The sequence below is a fragment of the Podarcis vaucheri genome (genome assembly GCF_965113315.1).
Source record: "Podarcis vaucheri genome assembly, chromosome: 2".
Classification (NCBI taxonomy): domain Eukaryota; kingdom Metazoa; phylum Chordata; class Lepidosauria; order Squamata; family Lacertidae; genus Podarcis; species Podarcis vaucheri.
The window spans coordinates 1045825-1065226 of NC_138760.1; the positions used below are offsets into that span (position 1 = coordinate 1045825).

The 19402-nt window shown below is 45.9% G+C and overlaps 1 protein-coding gene across 2 annotated transcripts in view; it reads right to left on the reverse strand.

Moving 5' to 3' along the window:
- The window catches only part of LOC309524251 (LIM homeobox transcription factor 1-alpha-like), a 100864-nt gene that overhangs the window by 12969 nt on the left and 68493 nt on the right, over positions 1-19402 (reverse strand). For both annotated transcript variants that reach the window (XM_082208711.1, XM_082208712.1), the window contains one exon: positions 1626-1858. In XM_082208711.1, coding sequence (XP_082064837.1) covers positions 1626-1858 — 233 coding nt within the window. The remainder of the gene's footprint in view (positions 1-1625; positions 1859-19402) is intronic.

Consider the following 19402-nt stretch of genomic DNA (forward strand, 5'->3'; position numbering starts at 1 on the left):
GCATCTCCCCAGTTGTTGCCAAAATATGTCTCCCCTTATCCTTCAGTCGGCCAAGCTGGGTGGGACTGAAGGGAGTTGGAGTCCAACAACATCTGGAAGCCCCCCAGGGAAAATATACTGGTAAATTAGCATTGCTAGTACGTATACTGGCTAGGTCTCCTGTTTCTTTCATCTTAATAAGAAGCCTTACAAATGAGAATTGAGACGGCACCTTAAATGCCACCAGCCTTTGTGGACCAGAGTCTATTCCATCAGATGATGCAAAAGCTTATGGCATTAAAAAACTGATTCATCTTTAAGGAGCCGCAAGCTTTTTTGTTGCTTTTGCTGCAACAAACAAGCATGGCCTCTTTGGGGCACAAGCCTGGGCAGTGTGGATGGAGGTCTTGGACTGTTCAGATGACAAGACCCCCTCTTGGCCTTGCTGAGGTGGTCCAAAGGAAAGCAGAGAGTGTGTTCATTTGGCACCAGCTTGGTGGCAAGAGTTGCCGGAAGGGACTCCACTCCAGATTGGTGTCAGGTTTACTCCTGAGCCTTCTCCTGAAGAGGTCAGGCTGAGGTGGCATTGAGCTCACAGAAGCGCTGGGTTGGCAGCCTTGAGCCAACTGCGGCCACCAGAGGCTGAACGTTGCATTTTGCTACTTGTGGCCAAAGGGGAACATGCTGCCCCACTGCAGCTCTGCAACTGCCCCCCCCCGCCCCCCGAAGGCGGCCTTGCCTGGGCTGCGTGGCAGCAACTGCAAAACAGCCGTGCCTGCTTCTGGTGAGAGCTCACAAAAATCTCACGACATCCCGTGCTCTGCACAAGATCTCATGAGATTTCAGAGCACTCTTGTGAGATCTCACCAAACTCTGCTGCCACTGTTGGTTCTGCTTCCCTGGCGGGTGTGTTTGGGCCGGGGGACACTGCCTGGTGGGCTTCTGCTGCCTGAGGCAGTCGGTTCACCTTGGCTCATAGGAGGGTCGGCTGCCCCATTCTGAGGAGCTGAGCACTGCCTCCGCTGGGAGGATGCCACGGCCCCTGCCTCTCCTGTGAGCCAGTGCTGCATGCAAGCAGGGAGATGGGTGCAGAGATGGTGCAGCGGAGGAGGCCTGGACCGAGTGCGAGTGGAGACACGGCATGCCCCTCAGGCTCCTGCTGCATGGATAGGAATATGTTAGAACACAGGTTCATTCATTTCAGTGGGTCTGCTCTAAGTAGGACTAGCTTTGGGTATACAACCCTCTGTCTTTTAAGGTTGCACCTGTTCATTCTAGCCCCTTATCTAAGGTCAGCAGCTTCACAGGAGGATGCCACAAAGCCTTGTTGTTCCTGGTTGAAACAGGAACTTGTGCATTGCATTCTTAAGCATGGCTATTCAGAAGTAAATCATCCTGAATTTGTTGGGTTTCCCCTGCCCTGCCCCACAGAAGTGTGATTTGGATTGCAGATGGGGGCTCTGTGGATGGCAGATTTGGAACTAGAGTGGGAGGGCATGGTATCCATTTTCCTACATAGGACTGTGCTTATGTGGCCTCAGATGCCCGAGAGCTGGTGATAGGACTCTGGAGTGGTGACTCTGCCCATGCTCAGAGACATTTGCCTCCATCCCTACAAAGAAGGTCTCACTGCTCTTGTCTCTCACCTGACTCGGTGGGAGCGGGGCTGATGGCGCTCAGCATGTCTCTCTCCTTCTCATAGTCACTGCGGCAAAGCAGCTGCCCTTCTTTGAGTACAAACTCATCACCACGCTGCAGCCGCCTCTCGCACTCACAGCAGGAGAAACAGTGGACGTGATAGACGTTTTCCAGCACCCGCATGATGAACTCTGAGGGAGCCACTGCTTTGAGGCAACCACTGCATTTAGTCTGGAAGAGCCTGAGAAAAAAGGGGAGCAAGACATTGAGGCAAAGCAAATATGGTGGAAAGAGACCACCCTTGCAAGGAAGTCCACCTAAGTTACTAGTCCATTTTTGCTAGGCTTGGTGTACCTACCTGTGTGCAGCTACATTTGCTTGGTGAACCTACATACATTCCTGAGTGTGTTAATAAGGTGTGGCACATCAGCAACCTGGAATCTGGAACTCTTTTCCAATTTATGAAGATTTTCCTATCTGATCAGCCATGAGTGAGTCTGACTTACCTCAAGCCAGACGGACAGACTTGGCCATTTGTTAAGGAAGGATCTCGGGTGATAGATGTCAACTCAGCCTGGCCAACTACCAGGAAGGCAAGAGGCAAAGCTAGTTCCTGCTTCCCCACCACTCTCTGCTGGGGTGGCTTTGCCCCCAGAGCCTGCAAACATACCAACCATTTTGTTTTCATGGTTCATTCAGACGTGCCAGGTCTGTTCTCCCAGGTGGACAACAAGGCTATGCAAGCCCTCAGCCAAAAAGAAAAAGAAATCCAAATCCCAAGCTAGGATTTACCTGCCCTGCTCTTCGTCTAAGAAGCTCAGAGCCGCTTATATATATTTCCCCCCAGAGCGTCTCTCATCCATTGTGACCACAAGAGGCTGGATTAGATCCCGTAGGGCTCTTAGTACCACTTCCATGGGTTTGTAGGGGAGAATCAGCAAGAAAGCAATGGGCTGACCATCTTCCCTGCCAGCTGATTCTCTTGAGCAAATGCTTCATCCATACTCACATCTGTTATCTCAGCAAACACAGGTGTGGGAAAATACATTTGCCAAGGCAACTTCTTGTTCCATCTTTACTTCACTGTAAGATGGCAAGGCCTATGGCTTTCCCTTTATTTTACTTTGATTTATCTGTATGTTTTAGAAATAATAAATAGTTAACTGTTTATTGTTGGCTTTTGCTTTGATTTAGGCAAATCCAGATTGCTGGACACATAATAATTTTCTTACTGAGGTTCCTAAACATAAACAAAAACAAATCCTGATTGGCAATTATGAGGGAAATGATGGGGCAAGTTCTCTGCTTGGAACTCCTTGCAAGGGTTTAGCTCCTCCAATTTAAGGGAAGTGTAACACTGGGCAACAATTTTTTACTTTTTGAATGTTGTCTAGATTTCTACAACTGATTTAGGGTATTTTTGCACTGCTGAATCAGGAAATGGCATCCGTTTCTCGCCATCAGGTCAGGTTTACTGTAAACTGAATGGTGGGCATTGATAAAGGTAAGTACACGTAAATTGCATGTTGCTTCACCATTTTTCAAACTTCAGGGCTTGAACTTCCGTTTCTTGGAACTCCTGGAATGCTCAGCAGCAGGGAGGTCTCTCTTCAGAGTCCAACAGTAGCCAGCCATCATGACTGCATCCCAGCGACCCTGATACCTGGTCTCCATCTATTTCATGTCTTGATGGAATCTCTCCCCCTGCTCGTCACTCATCGAACCCAGGTTCTCAGGAAACCGGTCCATATGTGAAAATAGGTAGTGCATCTTGACGCTCATGTTGCAGCCCAGGTTTCTGAAAGTAGTCAGCATGTTGTTGACAAGTTCTGCGTAGTTTCTGGCCTTATTGTTGCCAAGAAAGTTCTGTGAGCACCTAGAAAGGAATGCTGTGATCACCAATAGTCAGCATGGATTTCTGAAAAATAAGTCATGTCAGATTAACCTGATCTCATTTTTTGACAGAATTACAAGCCTGGTAGATGAAGGGAACGCAGTGGATGTAGCCTACCTTGATTTCAGCAAGGCATTTGACAAGGTGCCCCATGATATTCTTGTAAAGAAGCTGGTAAAATGGGGTCTTGACTATGCTACCACTCAGTGGATTTGTAACTGGCTGACTGACCGAACCCAAAGGGTGCTCATCAATGGTTCCTCTTCATCCTGGAGAAGAGTGACTAGTGGGGTGCCACAGGGTTCTGTATTGGGCCCGGTCTTATTCAACATCTTTATCAACGACTTGGATGATGGACTCAAGGGCATCCTGATCAAATTTGCAGATGACACCAAACTGGGAGGGGTGGCTAACACCCCAGAGGACAGGATCACACTTCAAAACGACCTTGACAGATTAGAGAACTGGGCCAAAACAAACAAGATGAATTTTAACAGGGAGAAATGTAAAGTATTGCACTTGGGCAAAAAAAAATGAGAGGCACAAATACAAGATGGGTGACACCTGGCTTGAGAGCAGTACATGTGAAAAGGATCTAGGAGTCTTGGTTGACCACAAACTTGACATGAGCCAACAGTGTGACGCGGCAGCTAAAAAAGCCAATGCAATTCTGGGCTGCATCAATAGGAGTATAGCATCTAGATCAAGGGAAGTAATAGTGCCACTGTATTCTGCTCTGGTCAGACCTCACCTGGAGTACTGTGTCCAGTTCTGGGCACCACAATTCAAGAAGGACACAGACAAACTGGAACGTGTCCAGAGGAGGGCAACCAAAATGGTCAAAGGCCTGGAAACGATGCCTTATGAGGAACGGCTAAGGGAGCTGGGCATGTTTAGCCTGGAGTAGAGGAGGTTAAGGGGTGATATGATAGCCATGTTCAAATATATAAAAGGATGTCATATAGAGGAGGGAGAAAGGTTGTTTTCTGCTGCTCCAGAGAAGCGGACACAGAGCAATGGATCCAAACTACAAGAAAGAAGATTCCACCTAAACATTAGGAAGAACTTCCTGACAGTAAGAGCTGTTCGACAGTGGAATTTGCTGCCAAGGAGTGTGGTGGAGTCTCCTACTTTGGAGGTCTTTAAGCAGAGGCTTGACAACCATATGTCAGGAGTGCTCTGATGGTGTTTCCTGCTTGGCAGGGGGTTGGACTCGATGGCCCTTGTGGTCTCTTCCAACTCTATGATTCTATGATTCTATGATTCTATGATTCTATGAAAGTTCTTCACTACCAGAACAAATGCCTTCCACGCTTCCAGTTTCACTTCGTTCATTGACTTTCCGAACTCTGGATCTCTGATGAGCTGACAGATCTGAGGACCATCAAAGATGCCAGCTTTCAACTTCTCCATGGTCAATCCTGGAAAAGCCTGGCACAAGTAAGTGAAGCAGTCACCATCCTTGTCCAGAGCCTTGGTGAACGCTTGATTAAGCCGAGCTTGATGTGCAGCGGTGGGAAGAGTAGTCTGTCTCTGTCCACCAGAGGGTCGTTGAAGACGTTCCTTTCTTTGCAAGGCACCAATTCCTCCCACACAGGCCAGTCCTTCTTCGTGTAATGCTGAGCACGGTCCCTACTATCCCACATGCACAGAAAACATGGGTACTTGGTGAAGCCAGACTGTTGTCCCAACAAAAAGTTCACCATCTTCAGGTCAACACAAATAACCACTTATGCTGATCATAACCAATTTTCTCCAGCACATACTTCACCGCTTCATAGTTCTCCTTCAGTGTACTCGAGTGAGCCAGGGGTTTAGAGGCAAACTGGTTGCCGTTGTGTAGCAGAACACATTTCAGTGATCGCTTGCTGCTGTCAATGAACAGTTTCCAATCTTTGAGTTCGTACTGTGGCACTCCAAGCTTGAGCAGAAGCTGTGCAATATCTGCACAGTACACCAAGTCCTTCTCTTCCGAGAAAAAACGGAGGTACTCTTGATGCCTGTTGTGGAAGAAGCTGATGCGAGCACTGTCAGAGAGCAGGTTTTTTCCTTCAATCTGGATGCCAACAGTTTGGCAGAGTCCTCTGACAAGCTGAGGTCACGAACTAGATCAGGGGTCTGCAACCTTTAAGACAAAAAGAGCCACTTGGACCCGTTTCCAAAGGAAAAAAAAAACTGGGAGCCGCAAAACTCGTCATTATAAAAATAACTTTTTTCTCACTTTTTTATTATTTCTTTGTTTGACCCCTCAGAATTACTCCTCCTCATAGAAATAAACGTTAAATTAACAAGTTACCTTTTGTGTGTGTGTATTCTTCACTCCCCTTCAAAACAGTGACCAGCGTACATGCCCTCAATGCAGTGACCAGCGTACATGCCACTTACAATGTAGCGGGTGGGTGGGTGGGAAGGTGATGTCGGGACGGTGCGTGACTAACGCATGCACCGCCCCCATGCGATGTCACAGCCAGTACAGCACCCGCCACAGTGGGGAGTGTCGGGGCGCACAATGCGCCTCCTCCCCTCGCTAGTATCCGCCCCGGAGCCGCGGCAAAGGTGTAAAAGAGCCACATGCGGCTCCGGAGCCGCGGGTTGCAGACCCCTGAACTAGATCATTCAACTCCTTTTGGGAAAATGGATGTGGAGCATCATCTTCAAGAACCACTTCTTCTTCTTCATGTCCTTCAACACTGGAGGCATCTTCGTCACTAATGTCAGGAAGTTCTCTGAAGATAGGCACTGGAATTTCATCACAATGAGCTACAGGATGACGTGCTGATTGAAGATCAGGATACTTGAGGCTGCTCCGGTTCTTTCTGTTGATCCCAGCCGCACCAATTTATGGAAGACTTCGAGGTTTTATGACTTCAAACTGATCCCTTTTTGACATAATCACCCAGAACTATCGGACCTGAATACTTCTTGTCATTAAAATAATCATTTCCAATCAAAACAATTATTCAACATGGCATTTTACCCCCACAAACTTCTTCTAAAATGCTCCACACAAGCGTACATGTGAACAAAAACGTTAAAAAACGACATGTGGCCATAGCTCAAAAACTTGACCTGATTGAGCAATACCAATGTGATTTTTGGATTCAGCGCATCAGATTCATCCTAAATCAACTGAAAAAACACAGACAACAAATTTGTGTTGACCAGTGTAATGCCCTCCGTAAAATGATGGTGGCATTATGGCATTTCACCCTGACCAACAGGAGGGCAAGCCCTGGGCAGAGAAGGAGGAATGTTGAGGAATTCTAAGCAAACTCAGAGCAGCAATGGGGCACAGCAGATTACCCCAAACAGCAGGGGATGAGAAACAAATAGAGGGATGGGAACAGTTTGCCTCTTGGATTTCTGGAGGTTGGGCTGCTGTTTCAGGCACAGGAGCAGAGCCTTTAGAAAAAGCTGGCAACCCTAGGTATCACTTGCATCATCAGGCGGTGGTGGGGAGGACAAAAGGCAAGGAATGGTTCTCTCTAGCTGGCACACCAATTCTGATGGAACAGGTTAGAAATGGAAAAGTACCAGAGCTCAGATTTCCCCTCCCAGGAGTCAGAAGCCTTTTTCTAACCTTCCAGCTAGGTGCAGCATCTCACTAAGATCTCACTTTGAAACAGTGAGAGGAACTCCTTGAGTATTTTGTACTTTCACAGTGTGGAAAGCAACATTTTAAATGTGCAAATTATTTTTCAGTCAGGGATGGGGAGCCTGTGGCCCTACAAGTGTTGCTAAACTGCAGCCCCCATCAGCCCCCATCTGCATGATCAGTATTAGGGTGATGGGAGTCGTAGTTCAGCAATGGCTGGGGTGGGGCAAGCTCCCCATCCCAGTTTGAAATGCCAATTAATTTTTAATGTGTGTTTTGTTGTTATGTCTGTGGGCCCCCCCCTTGTAAGCTGCTTGGGGGGAATAGTTTTTTTTTAATGGGGTGTAAATTATTCAAAATAAATGACATCTAATTATTATTACAGTTGAATCAGCATGAAGCAACACATTGTAGAAGAACAAGAGGCTACCATGGAAAACCGCACCCCCATGCCATATTATTTGTGACACAGAGTTTCACGTACCCTGCAATGGGATGATGCTATACTGAAAGATTCTGCCCTGCCAGACCACATCCTGGCCTCTAACAGAAAGAAGCAGGAGTTGGAGAACCACATACAACACACGAGAGAGCCAGTAAGGTGTCGTGGGTAGAGAACTGCACTCCAAACTGATGAAATCCACGTTCAATTCCTCACTCAGTCATGAAGATCAGTGGGTGAACTTATCCTACCTCACAGAACTGCTGTGAGAAGACAGGGGAGAACCAAGCATGCTGTTTTGAGCTCAGAAGGAAGGAATGGCAGGAGATTCATGTAATAAACCAGCCAAAATGATATTGTCAAAGGGTGAGTGAAATGATTCAGCACAGGAAGAATGCCACAGAGAGGATGCCATTCTCAATGGAAGCATTTCACCTTCCAGTGCAGCAGAATTTTCAAGGGATGCTAATGGAGACTGGGAAATGCCCCCCGCCAACACCAGTGCAATGGCATGACATGCTTAGAATGACTGAGGCAGGAAGGCCTCCACCCCCCCCCCGCCCCACTGTTCAGCCTTCTGCTGTGAGGCAAGATCATCCATCTATCAAGCGATATTATCCTGATCAGAGTGGGCCACAAACAGCAAGCAGAAGAAACGCAGAGAAAAAACACCCTCAAGGGCTTACAAAAAAACTTGAACCAGTGTTTATTTACTCCTCCAAAGCCGTCAGTTTTGGTCACTTGATCTGTTAACTGGTGGAATAAATCTGCACAAGTCTGCATGCGAGAAAAACACTTTCAAAGACAAAAAGAAGAATACTTCCTTAGGTTTGAGATAATGCCTGCAATGACACACACCAGTATCATCTCAGAAGATGCATTTTTTTACCTCTTGCACACAGGAAAAGAGACCCCTGCAGCTTCGTAAATTATAATAATCTTCTGTCTGATCAATTGGGGCTCACATACTGTATGTATTTATTGTTGTTGTTTAGTTATTTTGTATCACCCTTAATTCTAGATCCCTAATCACCTGTTCTAACAGATTGAATAAATGTTGCAGCTTTAAGAGTGAGCTTTGGAAAAAGTGGAATAGAAATTTATAAAATAAAAACAGTTTCAACGATTTGCAAGCATTACATACTGCAAATGCAGTAGGGGCTAAGGTCTTTTTCCAGATGTCAACACAGATAAACTGTAAATCTCCCATTGCATTTTTCCCTTGCTGTGTCAGAGGAATCCTTCAGTTTAAGTGAAATCTACCTGAATTGTCCAGCTGTCTCTTCTATTTTTTTGCAGATCCCATTTTCTTCCCTACCTGTAGCGTCACCTGCCAATTTGACAGCCACTCCTTCCACTGAAGACTCACCCCCCCCCCTTCATGACCCTCAGACTTCCTTTAACATCTTCTGCCCCTGGAAGGAGAGGCGTTTGAAGGGAGGAATAAATAAGCCCAGCAATGGCGTTTGCAGCAGATGGTTCTGATGAAGTAATTTGGGAGCTACGCAAACGTGTGTGGGGCGGCTCACTGGGCTGACAGCTTCTCTTTAGACACTTGACAAGAGAAAGTAATAAAATGAGGATTAATTAGGCTGTTGTTTAAACACACACGATCCTCCTAGCCAGCAGGGAAACTCATAAACCAGGATTGAGAACAAGACGTGGGTTAATCCTCCCAGCAAACTCTTGCCGAGCGAGCGCGGGATGGAGAGGATTTACCCGGGAGGGCCACTCATCCCTTCCGAGCGCCGCCCTGCCTGGATTTGCACTTTGGCTTGAATAGGCTGGGGCTGCTCTGGTGGCAGGATTCCTGCCCGCCTTTTTCTTCCTTGTGGGCTGAGAACGAGGCAGGCATATAGATGCAGACGAACAGAAGCGCCAGAGAGAAAAAAGGCAGGCAAGGATGTATGGAAAGCCAGGGCGGGTGGAGCAAGCTAAGGCCCGGGGGCCGGATCCAGCCCAGTCGCCTTCTCAATCTGGCCCGCGGACGGGCCGGGAATCAGCGTGTTTTTACATGAGTAGAATGTGTCTTTTTATTTAAAATGCATCTCTGGGTTATTTGTGGGGCATAGGAATTTGTTGACTCCCCCCCCCGCACTAAATATAGTCCGGTCCCCCACAAGGTCTGAGGGACAGTGGACCAGCCCCTGCTGCTGAAAAAGTTTGCTGGCCCCTGGAGTAGCGGGAAGATTGTGTCGGGCTGGAATCTAAGAGACCTGGGTTCAAATCCTCAATCAGGCCAGAAGCTGAGGGCTGGGTGGTCTTGAGCCAGTTGGCCTGATCTGCTTGGCAGGGTTGTTGTGCAAATGAAATGGAGGGGGGGGAGAGAACCATGTGAGTTCCTGGGGAGGATACAGATGCAGCACATATACACTTATACAAAAGACAGGTAGTCCTGCCGTGGCATTTCAAAACTGATCTCAAAACCTAACATTCAGAATTTTAAAAATGTGCCATCAAATTGTACAGTTTTGATGATAGGTGAAATGAGGTTTGACCAAATAATATTGCAAGTGCTGGCAAGTGTTGACTGCTGCTGGTCAGATACGGACGGCTGCTGCAGAATATTTGGATCACTGTGGCCCCTCATTTTGAGGGGACCTGGGATGTTGAGAGGGCACTCCTTTAAACTCTGAAAGACACATAGTTGTAGATTATTGCAAAGAGCTCAGTGTGGGTTTCCCCTTGGGCCCGGACAAGAGGCTCCAGGTGGTGCAAGCGGCTGCGGCTGGACTGCTGATGGGGACAGACCTTCACCAGCTCATAGCTCTGGTGCTCAACAGCCTGCAATGGCTGCCACCTGCTGCCAGGCCAGGCTCAAAGTTCTTGCATGATTTACAACTGGGGTACAGGATACCTGGGACCACTTGGCTCTTTGTATCCCTGCCTGATCACTGAAGTCTTTGGGGGATTCATGGCTACTGCTCCCCCATGGCTCATCTCCAGTAGGGCCCAATGTTTGGGCATGCCCCTCTAGCTCAGGTCAGAGAGGCCCCCTCCCTACTGAACTTTCAGGGCCTACTTGGATTTTGTCCAAAAGTATGTTGTCCTGCCTGGCCCTTAATCGTATCGGCTGCTAGGGAGGCAAAGTTCCTCCAAGCTGGAGTCAGCTTCCAGGATCAGAATCTGTTGTCCATTACTATGTCTAAGGCAAGGTCCACCCATGTCCTCCTGGGTACTGGGTACAAACCTCCCTTCCCCTGAGGATATTGGAACAGGTAAAGAAGTTAAACATCTAAAACAAGAATGATACTTGGACCTTCCACAGTGAAGAGGGACTGGAATAGTCCAGGGGCCACTGTCTCCGGCCTGGTGCCCTCCGGACATTGTTGGGCTCCTGCTGCCCGCATCTCTGATCACTGGCTGTGGCAGCTGGGAGTTTCTGTCTCACAACTTCCAGAAGGTGCTGGGTTGGGGAAGGCAAATCAGGGGCATTAGGTACATTGTGGACATCTGAAGGCAGCCCTGTTTAGGGAAGTTTTTAATGACTGATGTTTTAATGTATTTTTAATCTTTTGTTGGAAGCCTCCCAGAGTTCCTGGGGAAACCCAGCCAGATGGCTGGGATATAAATAACAACAACAACAACAACAACAACAACAACAACAACAACAACAACAACAATAATAATAATAATAATGTGGCTGCTGGAATCCTAAGCTGCCACTCTTCAGACGAGTCAGTGCAGAAGCCCTTGTACAATGCCCCCTTCCCCATTGTTCCTTTTCCGTCAGCAGTTGCAGGCAAGAATCACTTGCCCCCCATTGTCCCATCTCTCTCCAGCAATATTCAGTACCTGAATGTGCTTTGCTTTGTTAGGTAGCAAGCACAACTGCTCTTCCAGGCCTGCTGCCCTTAATAAGCCTCTGACCTAGCTAACATCTGGCTTGGCATTTACCAGGTTCAATTACTCCAAGATGAAAACTATTCTTCCAACAACTTCTAACTTATTACATGATCCTTGATACATGGACAACTTAGAAAAGGTAAGCCTGGATGTGATTGTTCTCTTTCCTGAGTGAATGGTCAGAGCAGGCTTTGCAGTGGCACTTTTCCTTTGGCGGGTGAGGGATGGAGGGTGGCAGTGTCTTTATGAAGATTATATGAAGAGTATGGCTTGCAAGTGAGCAGAGGCACAGAGGAGCTCAGGCAGCCATAGGACATGCCTGGAATCCCAGATGTTAAGAATGTGTGGCATACTGCTTCTGCCAAGACAGCCCTACCATGAGGCAAGGAGAAAGGGACCAACTCCAGAGCCCAACTAAGGTCTGGTCTATAGACAGGTTGTTGCAGAAGGAGGTCGGGAAATGGACTGTGCCAGTTCAGACTGCAGACAGAGCAGAGAGCACACAGAGAGAAGCTCCTTCCACCTAAGCCGAGTGCACCGCCCATGTGGGTCCCCCACCCAGAAACACCAAGCCAACATGTGAAGACAGTGGCATAGCGTGGGTTGTCAGCACCCGGGGCAAGGCAAGTAATTTGCGCCGCCTAACCCGTGGATTTGCGCCCCCTAACCCTAACCCCCAGATGTTGCGCCCGGTGCGTCCGGCCCCCCCTGCACCCCCCACGCTACGCCACTGTGTGAAGAGTTCCAGCATCTCCACTCTGCCTCTTCTCTCCAGAGAAGATGGAAGGGTGGGCGTGTATCACATTTTGGGATGCTCCTGTGCATCAAAAACTCCCTGCAAGTATTGGCCCAGCAAAGAACCAGGATTGGAACTTGCATCCCCTGCTGTTCTTCTTTTCCATTGCAGGGAATTGTTTACACGGAGAAGCATTTAAAAGAGACCTCCAACCCCTACAGCCTGCAGTGGTGCAGTCCACTCCACCACATTCCACACCCTCCAAAATTCCTCAGATGAAAATAGGGGCATTGGCATCCAAGGAATGGTGGAGGGTAGGCAGTTGGTGTGTTGTGTTGTCGTTGTACATGTGATTTAAAACTGGAAACTTGATTAAGAAATATTATTATTTAAAAAACAAAAACCAAGCAGTGTGGCAAAACCTGGTGTGTGTGTGTGTGTGTGTGTGTGTGTGTGTGTGTGTAATGCACAGAGATTAAAACAAAATGTAAAAAAGCTGAAGTGACAAAACAGTACGCAGAGGTAAGTAAATAGATGCATTATGATGCATGTCCTGTGGCTGCCTGAGCTCCTGTGTGTCTCTGCTCACTTGCAAGCCGTACTCTCCATATAATCGTCATAAAGACACTGCCACCCTCCATCCCTATCAATTAATGAAGATGATCATCCAAATGTCATAGACCAAATGGAGCAAACAGCACGCGGACCTAGTGGTGGGAGGAAAAAATCCTTAAATAAGAGACACGGGGGAATGATTAATGGACTTCAATGTCTGTACACTAATGCGCAAAGCATGGGAAATAAACAAGATGAGCTTGAGCTCTTGGTACAGCAAACTAAATATGACATAGTAGGCATCACTGAAACCTGGTGGGATAAGTCCCACGATTGGAATGTAATAATGGGGGGATACAATCTATTTCAGAGAAACAGACCAGACAAGAAAGGAGGAGGAGTGGCGTTATATGTCAGGGATGTGTATACCTGTGAAGAGATCCAAGATTTAGATCCTCAAAGCCAAAGTGAGAGCATTTGGGTCAAAATTAAGGGAGAGAAGAATAACAGAGACCTCATTGTGGGAGTTTACTATAGATCCCCAAGCCAAACGGAGGACATAGATGATGCCTTCCTGGAACAGATGGCCAAGCATGCAAAAGGAAGGGAGATAGTAGTAATGGGGGACTTCAATTACCCGGATATTTGTTGGACGTCAAACTCAGCCAAGAGCATAAGGTCAAACAGATTCCTCACTGGCCTTGCAGACAACTTCATTGTCCAGAAAGTGGGAGAAGCAACAAGAGGAACAGCCATTTTAGATCTGGTCCTAACCAATGTTGATGACCTGGTTAGTGGGGTAGAAGTGGAAGGATCATTAGGCGCGAGTGATCATGCTCTTCTGAAGTTTACTATACAGCGGAAAGGAGCAGCCAAGCATACTAGGACTCAATTTCTTGACTTTAAGAAAGCCGACTTCATAAAACTTAGGGAAGTGCTGGGTGAGATCCCATGGACAACAATACTAAAAGGAAAGGGAGTTCATGATGGCTGGGAGTTTGTTAAGAGGGAGATACTAAAAGCACAACGTCAGGCAATACCAATGAGACGGAAACATGGAAGGTGCCTAAAGAAGCCAGGGTGGCTATCTAAAGAACTTTTAACTGAGTTAAGATTAAAAAAGGATGTGTACAAAAAATGGAAAAGGGGGGAAACCACCAAAGAGGAATTCAAACAAATAGCCAGCACGTGTAGACACAAAGTCAGAAAAGCTAAAGCACAGAATGAACTCAGGCTTGCTAGAGAGGTTAAAAGCAACAAAAAAGGCTTTTATGGGTATGTTCGTAGCAAAAGGAAGAACAAAGAAACAATGGGGTCACTCAGAGGAGAAGATGGTGAAATGCAAACAGGGGACACAGAAAGGGCTGAACTCCTCAATGCCTTCTTTGCCTCAGTCTTCTCCGATAAAGAAAACAATGCCCGACCTGAAGAATTTGGAGCAAATGATTCAGCAAAGGAAACACAGCCCAGAATAACTAAGGAGATAGTACAAGAATATTTGGCTAGTTTAGATGTATTCAAGTCTCCAGGGCCAGATGAACTGCATCCAAGAGTATTAAAAGAACTGGCAGATGCGATCTCAGAACCACTGGCAGTCATCTTTGAGAATTCCTGGAGAACAGGCGAAGTCCCGGCAGACTGGAGGAGGGCAAATGTTGTCCCTATTTTCAAAAAGGGGAAAAGAGAGGACCCAAATAATTACCGCCCAGTCAGTCTGACATCAATAGCAGGGAAGATTCTGGAGCAGATCATTAAGCAAACAGTCTGTGAGCACCTAGAAAGGAATGCTGTGATCACCAATAGTCAGCATGGATTTCTGAAAAATAAGTCATGTCAGACTAACCTGATCTCGTTTTTTGACAGAATTACAAGCCTGGTAGATGAAGGGAACGCAGTGGATGTAGCCTACCTTGATTTCAGCAGAGCATTTGACAAGGTGCCCCATGATATTCTTGTAAAGAAGCTGGTAAAATGCGGTCTTGACTATGCTACCACTCAGTGGATTTGTAACTGGCTGACTGACCGAACCCAAAGGGTGCTCATCAATGGTTCCTCTTCATCCTGGAGAAGAGTGACTAGTGGGGTGCCACAGGGTTCTGTCTTGGGCCCGGTCTTATTCAACATCTTTATCAACGACTTGGATGATGGACTCAAGGGCATCCTGATCAAATTTGCAGATGACACCAAACTGGGAGGGGTGGCTAACACCCCAGAGGACAGGATCACACTTCAAAACGACCTTGACAGATTAGAGAACTGGGCAAAAATAAACAAGATGAATTTTAACAGGGAGAAATGTAAAGTATTGCACTTGGGCAAAAAAAATGAGAGGCACAAATACAAGATGGGTGACACCTGGCTTGAGAGCAGTACATGTGAAAAGGATCTAGGAGTCTTGGTTGACCACAAACTTGACATGAGCCAACAGTGTGACGCGGCAGCTAAAAAAGCCAATGCAATTCTGGGCTGCATCAATAGGAGTATAGCATCTAGATCAAGGGAAGTAATAGTGCCACTGTATTCTGCTCTGGTCAGACCACACCTGGAGTACTGTGTCCAGTTCTGGGCACCACAATTCAAGAAGGACACTGACAAACTGGAACGTGTCCAGAGGAGGGCAACCAAAATGGTCAAAGGCCTGGAAACGATGCCTTATGAGGAACGGCTAAGGGAGCTGGGCATGTTTAGCCTGGAGAAGAGGAGGTTAAGGGGTGATATGATAGCCATGTTCAAATATATAAAAGGATGTCACATAGAGGAGGGAGAAAGGTTGTTTTCTGCTGCTCCGGAGAAGCGGACACGGAGCAATGGATCCAAACTACAAGAAAGAAGATTCCACCTAAACATTAGGAAGAACTTCCTGACAGTAAGAGCTGTTCGACAGTGGAATTTGCTGCCAAGGAGTGTGGTGGAGTCTCCTACTTTGGAGGTCTTTAAGCAGAGGCTTGACAACCATATGTCAGGAGTGCTCTGATGGTGTTTCCTGCTTGGCAGGGGGTTGGACTCGATGGCCCTTGTGGTCTCTTCCAACTCTATGATTCTATGATTCTATGATTCTATCCCTCACCCGCCAAAGGAAAAGTTCCACTGCAAAGCCTGCTCTGACCATTCACTCAGGAAAGAGAACAATCACATCCAGGCTTACCTTCTCTAAGTTGTCCATGTATCAAGGATCATGCAATAAGTTAGAAGTTGTTGGAAGAATAGTTTTCATCTTGGAGTAATTGAACCTGGTAAATGCCAAGCCAGATGTTAGCGAGGTCAGAGGCTTATTAAGGGCAGCAGGCCTGGAAGAGCAGTTGTGCTTGCTACCTAACAAAGCAAATGTCCCCACACCATATCATTTATATGCCACCTTTTCTACCCAGGCACCCAAGCAGACCTCCCTCGTGTGGCACCAACCTGAGAGGAGGGGCTCAGCAACCATGACCAGACAGGAGGGAGGTTTTCCTCTGGGTGGGTGGGGGAGCTGACAATTTCACTCACATCTCGTCTTTCTGGTGCAGCCTCTTCCCCAGACTGGCCTCAAGTTTAGACACTAGTTTAGTTTTTGGCATTTGATCAGTCTCACAACTTGTTTTTATGCAGAGTGGAGCAAAAGTTACACATTCTCTCATCTAGAAAAGGCTGGAAAAGCATTTGTTAAACACGCACACGGATATTCAAATTCTAATTTTTGTGCTGTAGTTTGTTTTGCAGGTGTTGTCATTTTAATTTTTATAATGCCTAGGGGTCTCACGGATGGCTAGAAGCGGCCAGGACATGGTGGGAGGTACACAGGAGAAGCAAGTTGTGTTTTGCCACCAATCTGTGTCTTCTCCTCATGTGCAGAGCTGCCTTCTCTGTTGTGAAGCCTTCCTTCAGCTCACACAGACACAGACCAGCCTATTGCTAGTCCTCACGTCTTAGGAGGAGGCTGTTATCTTCCAAGGTCTCAAAATCACAGCATTTACCAGAAATCCCCCCTGAATTTACATCTTAGGGGATTGATGGCTACGCCAGGGTGACCTGCCTTCATCTGCTCCCCTCCTCACTCCATAACTCAATAATGCCTCCCCCTTAAGCCCTGAAAACAAATCCACGCCTCTCTGCACTAATTGAAGAAAACAGGCAGCGAGGCCTCATAAACACGGTGTCAGCTCGCATTACGCAAAATTAAAATTCTCAGCACTAGGAATTCCTAAAGAGGCTGCTTTTTAATATCGTCCGAATCCGTTTAAGCCTGGGTAATATTGTTTAGGTTGCCATGGGAACAGAAGGCAACTCTGTTAGCCACTGGTGGATTGAAAACTAGTTTATTATTGGTGCCGGATTGACAGACACGGTAACTGGGGGAGTCTGTGCGATACCTGTAAGATGGGACGGCTGCCATTTGGGGCAGCACAAAGGGGTTGCTTTCACACTGGGGCACTTCAGTGCAGCTCAGACATTATTTCCCTGCAATTAGCTGGCAGCAGGATTAAAACAGAGATTCCACACAAGCACTTAATGGAGCGCCATATTCTCCAGCAGCCCCCTTCCCCACGGTCTTATAATGTTTACTCACAAGTAAGTCCTGCTCAGCAAAGGTTTCCAGCAATGTTACTCAAACACTTCTTCCTTGTGGGTTCAAGTTTGCTTTTTTGATTCTTTTTTTTTTTTTTAAATAATTTTTTATTGGGTTTCTTTTATGCACATAAAAAAAATAAACAAAACATTCAAAAAGTTGCAACACTTAAGTGCTAGGAAAAAAAAAAAAAAAAAGGAAAAGAAAGAGAAAAACCGGAGATCAGACAAGAAAAAAAAAGATAGAAAAACTACAACGTGAAAACATAAAACTGTCGACTTCCTTCCCTACTGATTTCGGGTTGTTACTTTCAGTAGTAACCTTTTTACCGCTGGTATTTGTTTATGATTTGCACATTGGGAGTTTTACAACAGACCTGCTGTATTTGGTAAGTTTTTAAAGTTACCTTCAAAATAAACCATAAATTTACTCCAATCTTCTTTTAGCTTTGTATTATTGTGATTTTTGATTTTTTGTGTCAATCTTGCTAATTCAATAAAATCATGTAGTTTTAATTGCCAGTCCCTCACCGTTGGAGGACTTGTGCTTTTCCAATTTTGAGCGATTAGCATTCTGGCCGCTGCTGTTGAATATTGGAATAGAATTTTATCTTTTTCTTGAATCTCTTTTCCGACCATCCCTAATAGGAAGGCCTCCGGGTTCTTTGGAAATGTATATCTAAGTATTTTTTTTAACTCATTATATATCTGATCCCAAAATTTTTTGATTTCCTCACATGTCCACCACATGTGTATGAAGTTACCCTCTTTGGTCCTACATTTCCAACAAGCTTTATCTGCAGTCTTATACATTCTATTCAATTTTTCTGGTGTGAGGTACCATCTAAATATCATTTTTTCTAGGTTTTCCCTGATTGCAGCGCTTGCCGTGAATTTTAATCCCTCATTCCATAATTTGGTCCATTTTTCGTATTCTATGTCATGTCCCACATCTTTTTCCCATTTAATCATGACTTGTTTGATTTTTTCATCTTTGGTTTCCCATTCCAGTAGTATGTTGTACATCTTGGATAGTATCTTCGATTTACTTTCAACTACTTCAATCTGAAATTTGGACTTCTTATCATTCATTCCCAATTTTTTATCTTCTGTCCATATCGCATTAACTTGATGATACTGTATCCAACCCGTCAACCTCTCCCTTAGTTCTTCATATGGTCTTAGTTTCCAGCCATCTTGGCATCTCACTAGTAGGTCTTCATATGTCAGTTTTTGTACTTCCATGTTTGTCTTTTTGATTGACAACAGATCTGTTGGGGACAGCCACCAGGGTGTTCTTCTCTCCAGCAATTTCTTATTTTTTCCCCAAACTTCAAACAAAGGTCCTCTTATAATATGGCTCGAAAACCCTCTGTGTACTTTTTCTTTATTTGACCAGAGGTAGGCATGCCAACTAAATCTATTATCGGCTCCTTCCAGATCCAATAAGTCCACATCTTCTAAAGTTATCCAATCTTTGACCCAGCAAAGACAAGCCGCTTCATAATATAGTTTTAGGTCAGGTATTGCCAATCCTCCTCTCTCCTTACGATCTGTTAGCAATTTGAATCTAATCCTTGGCCTTTTTCCCTGCCATATGAATCTTGAAAGTATCTTCTGCCAATCCTTAAATATTTTAGACCCTCTGATAACAGGTATATTTTGAAATAAAAACAGCATCCTAGGGAGAATGTTCATTTTTATTGCTTCCATCCTGCCCAGCCACGAGAGGTTCACCCTGTTCCAAACATCCAAATCCTTTTTCACTTTGTTCCATGTTGGTGTGTAATTATCTTCGATTAAATTTATATTTTTGGGTGTAAGCCAAATCCCTAAATATTTTATTTTCTTAGCCACCTTGATTCCAAATTGTCTCTCTAATCTTTCCGTCGCTTCATTTCCCATGTTCTTTGTTAACATTTTAGTTTTGGTTTTATTCAACTTGAAGCCCGATAATCTACCGTACTCCTCCATAATCTCCAACGCTTCGCCCACGCTTTCCTGCGGCTCCTCTAAGGATAGCATCAAATCATCAGCGTAAGCTTTTAATTTAAACTCTTTAGATCCTATTTTGATCCCTTTTATCTCTGTTTTAACCCTGATTTTGTTCGCCAGAACTTCCAAGACCAAAATAAATAAGAGCGGGGAGAGGGGGCATCCTTGCCTTGTTCC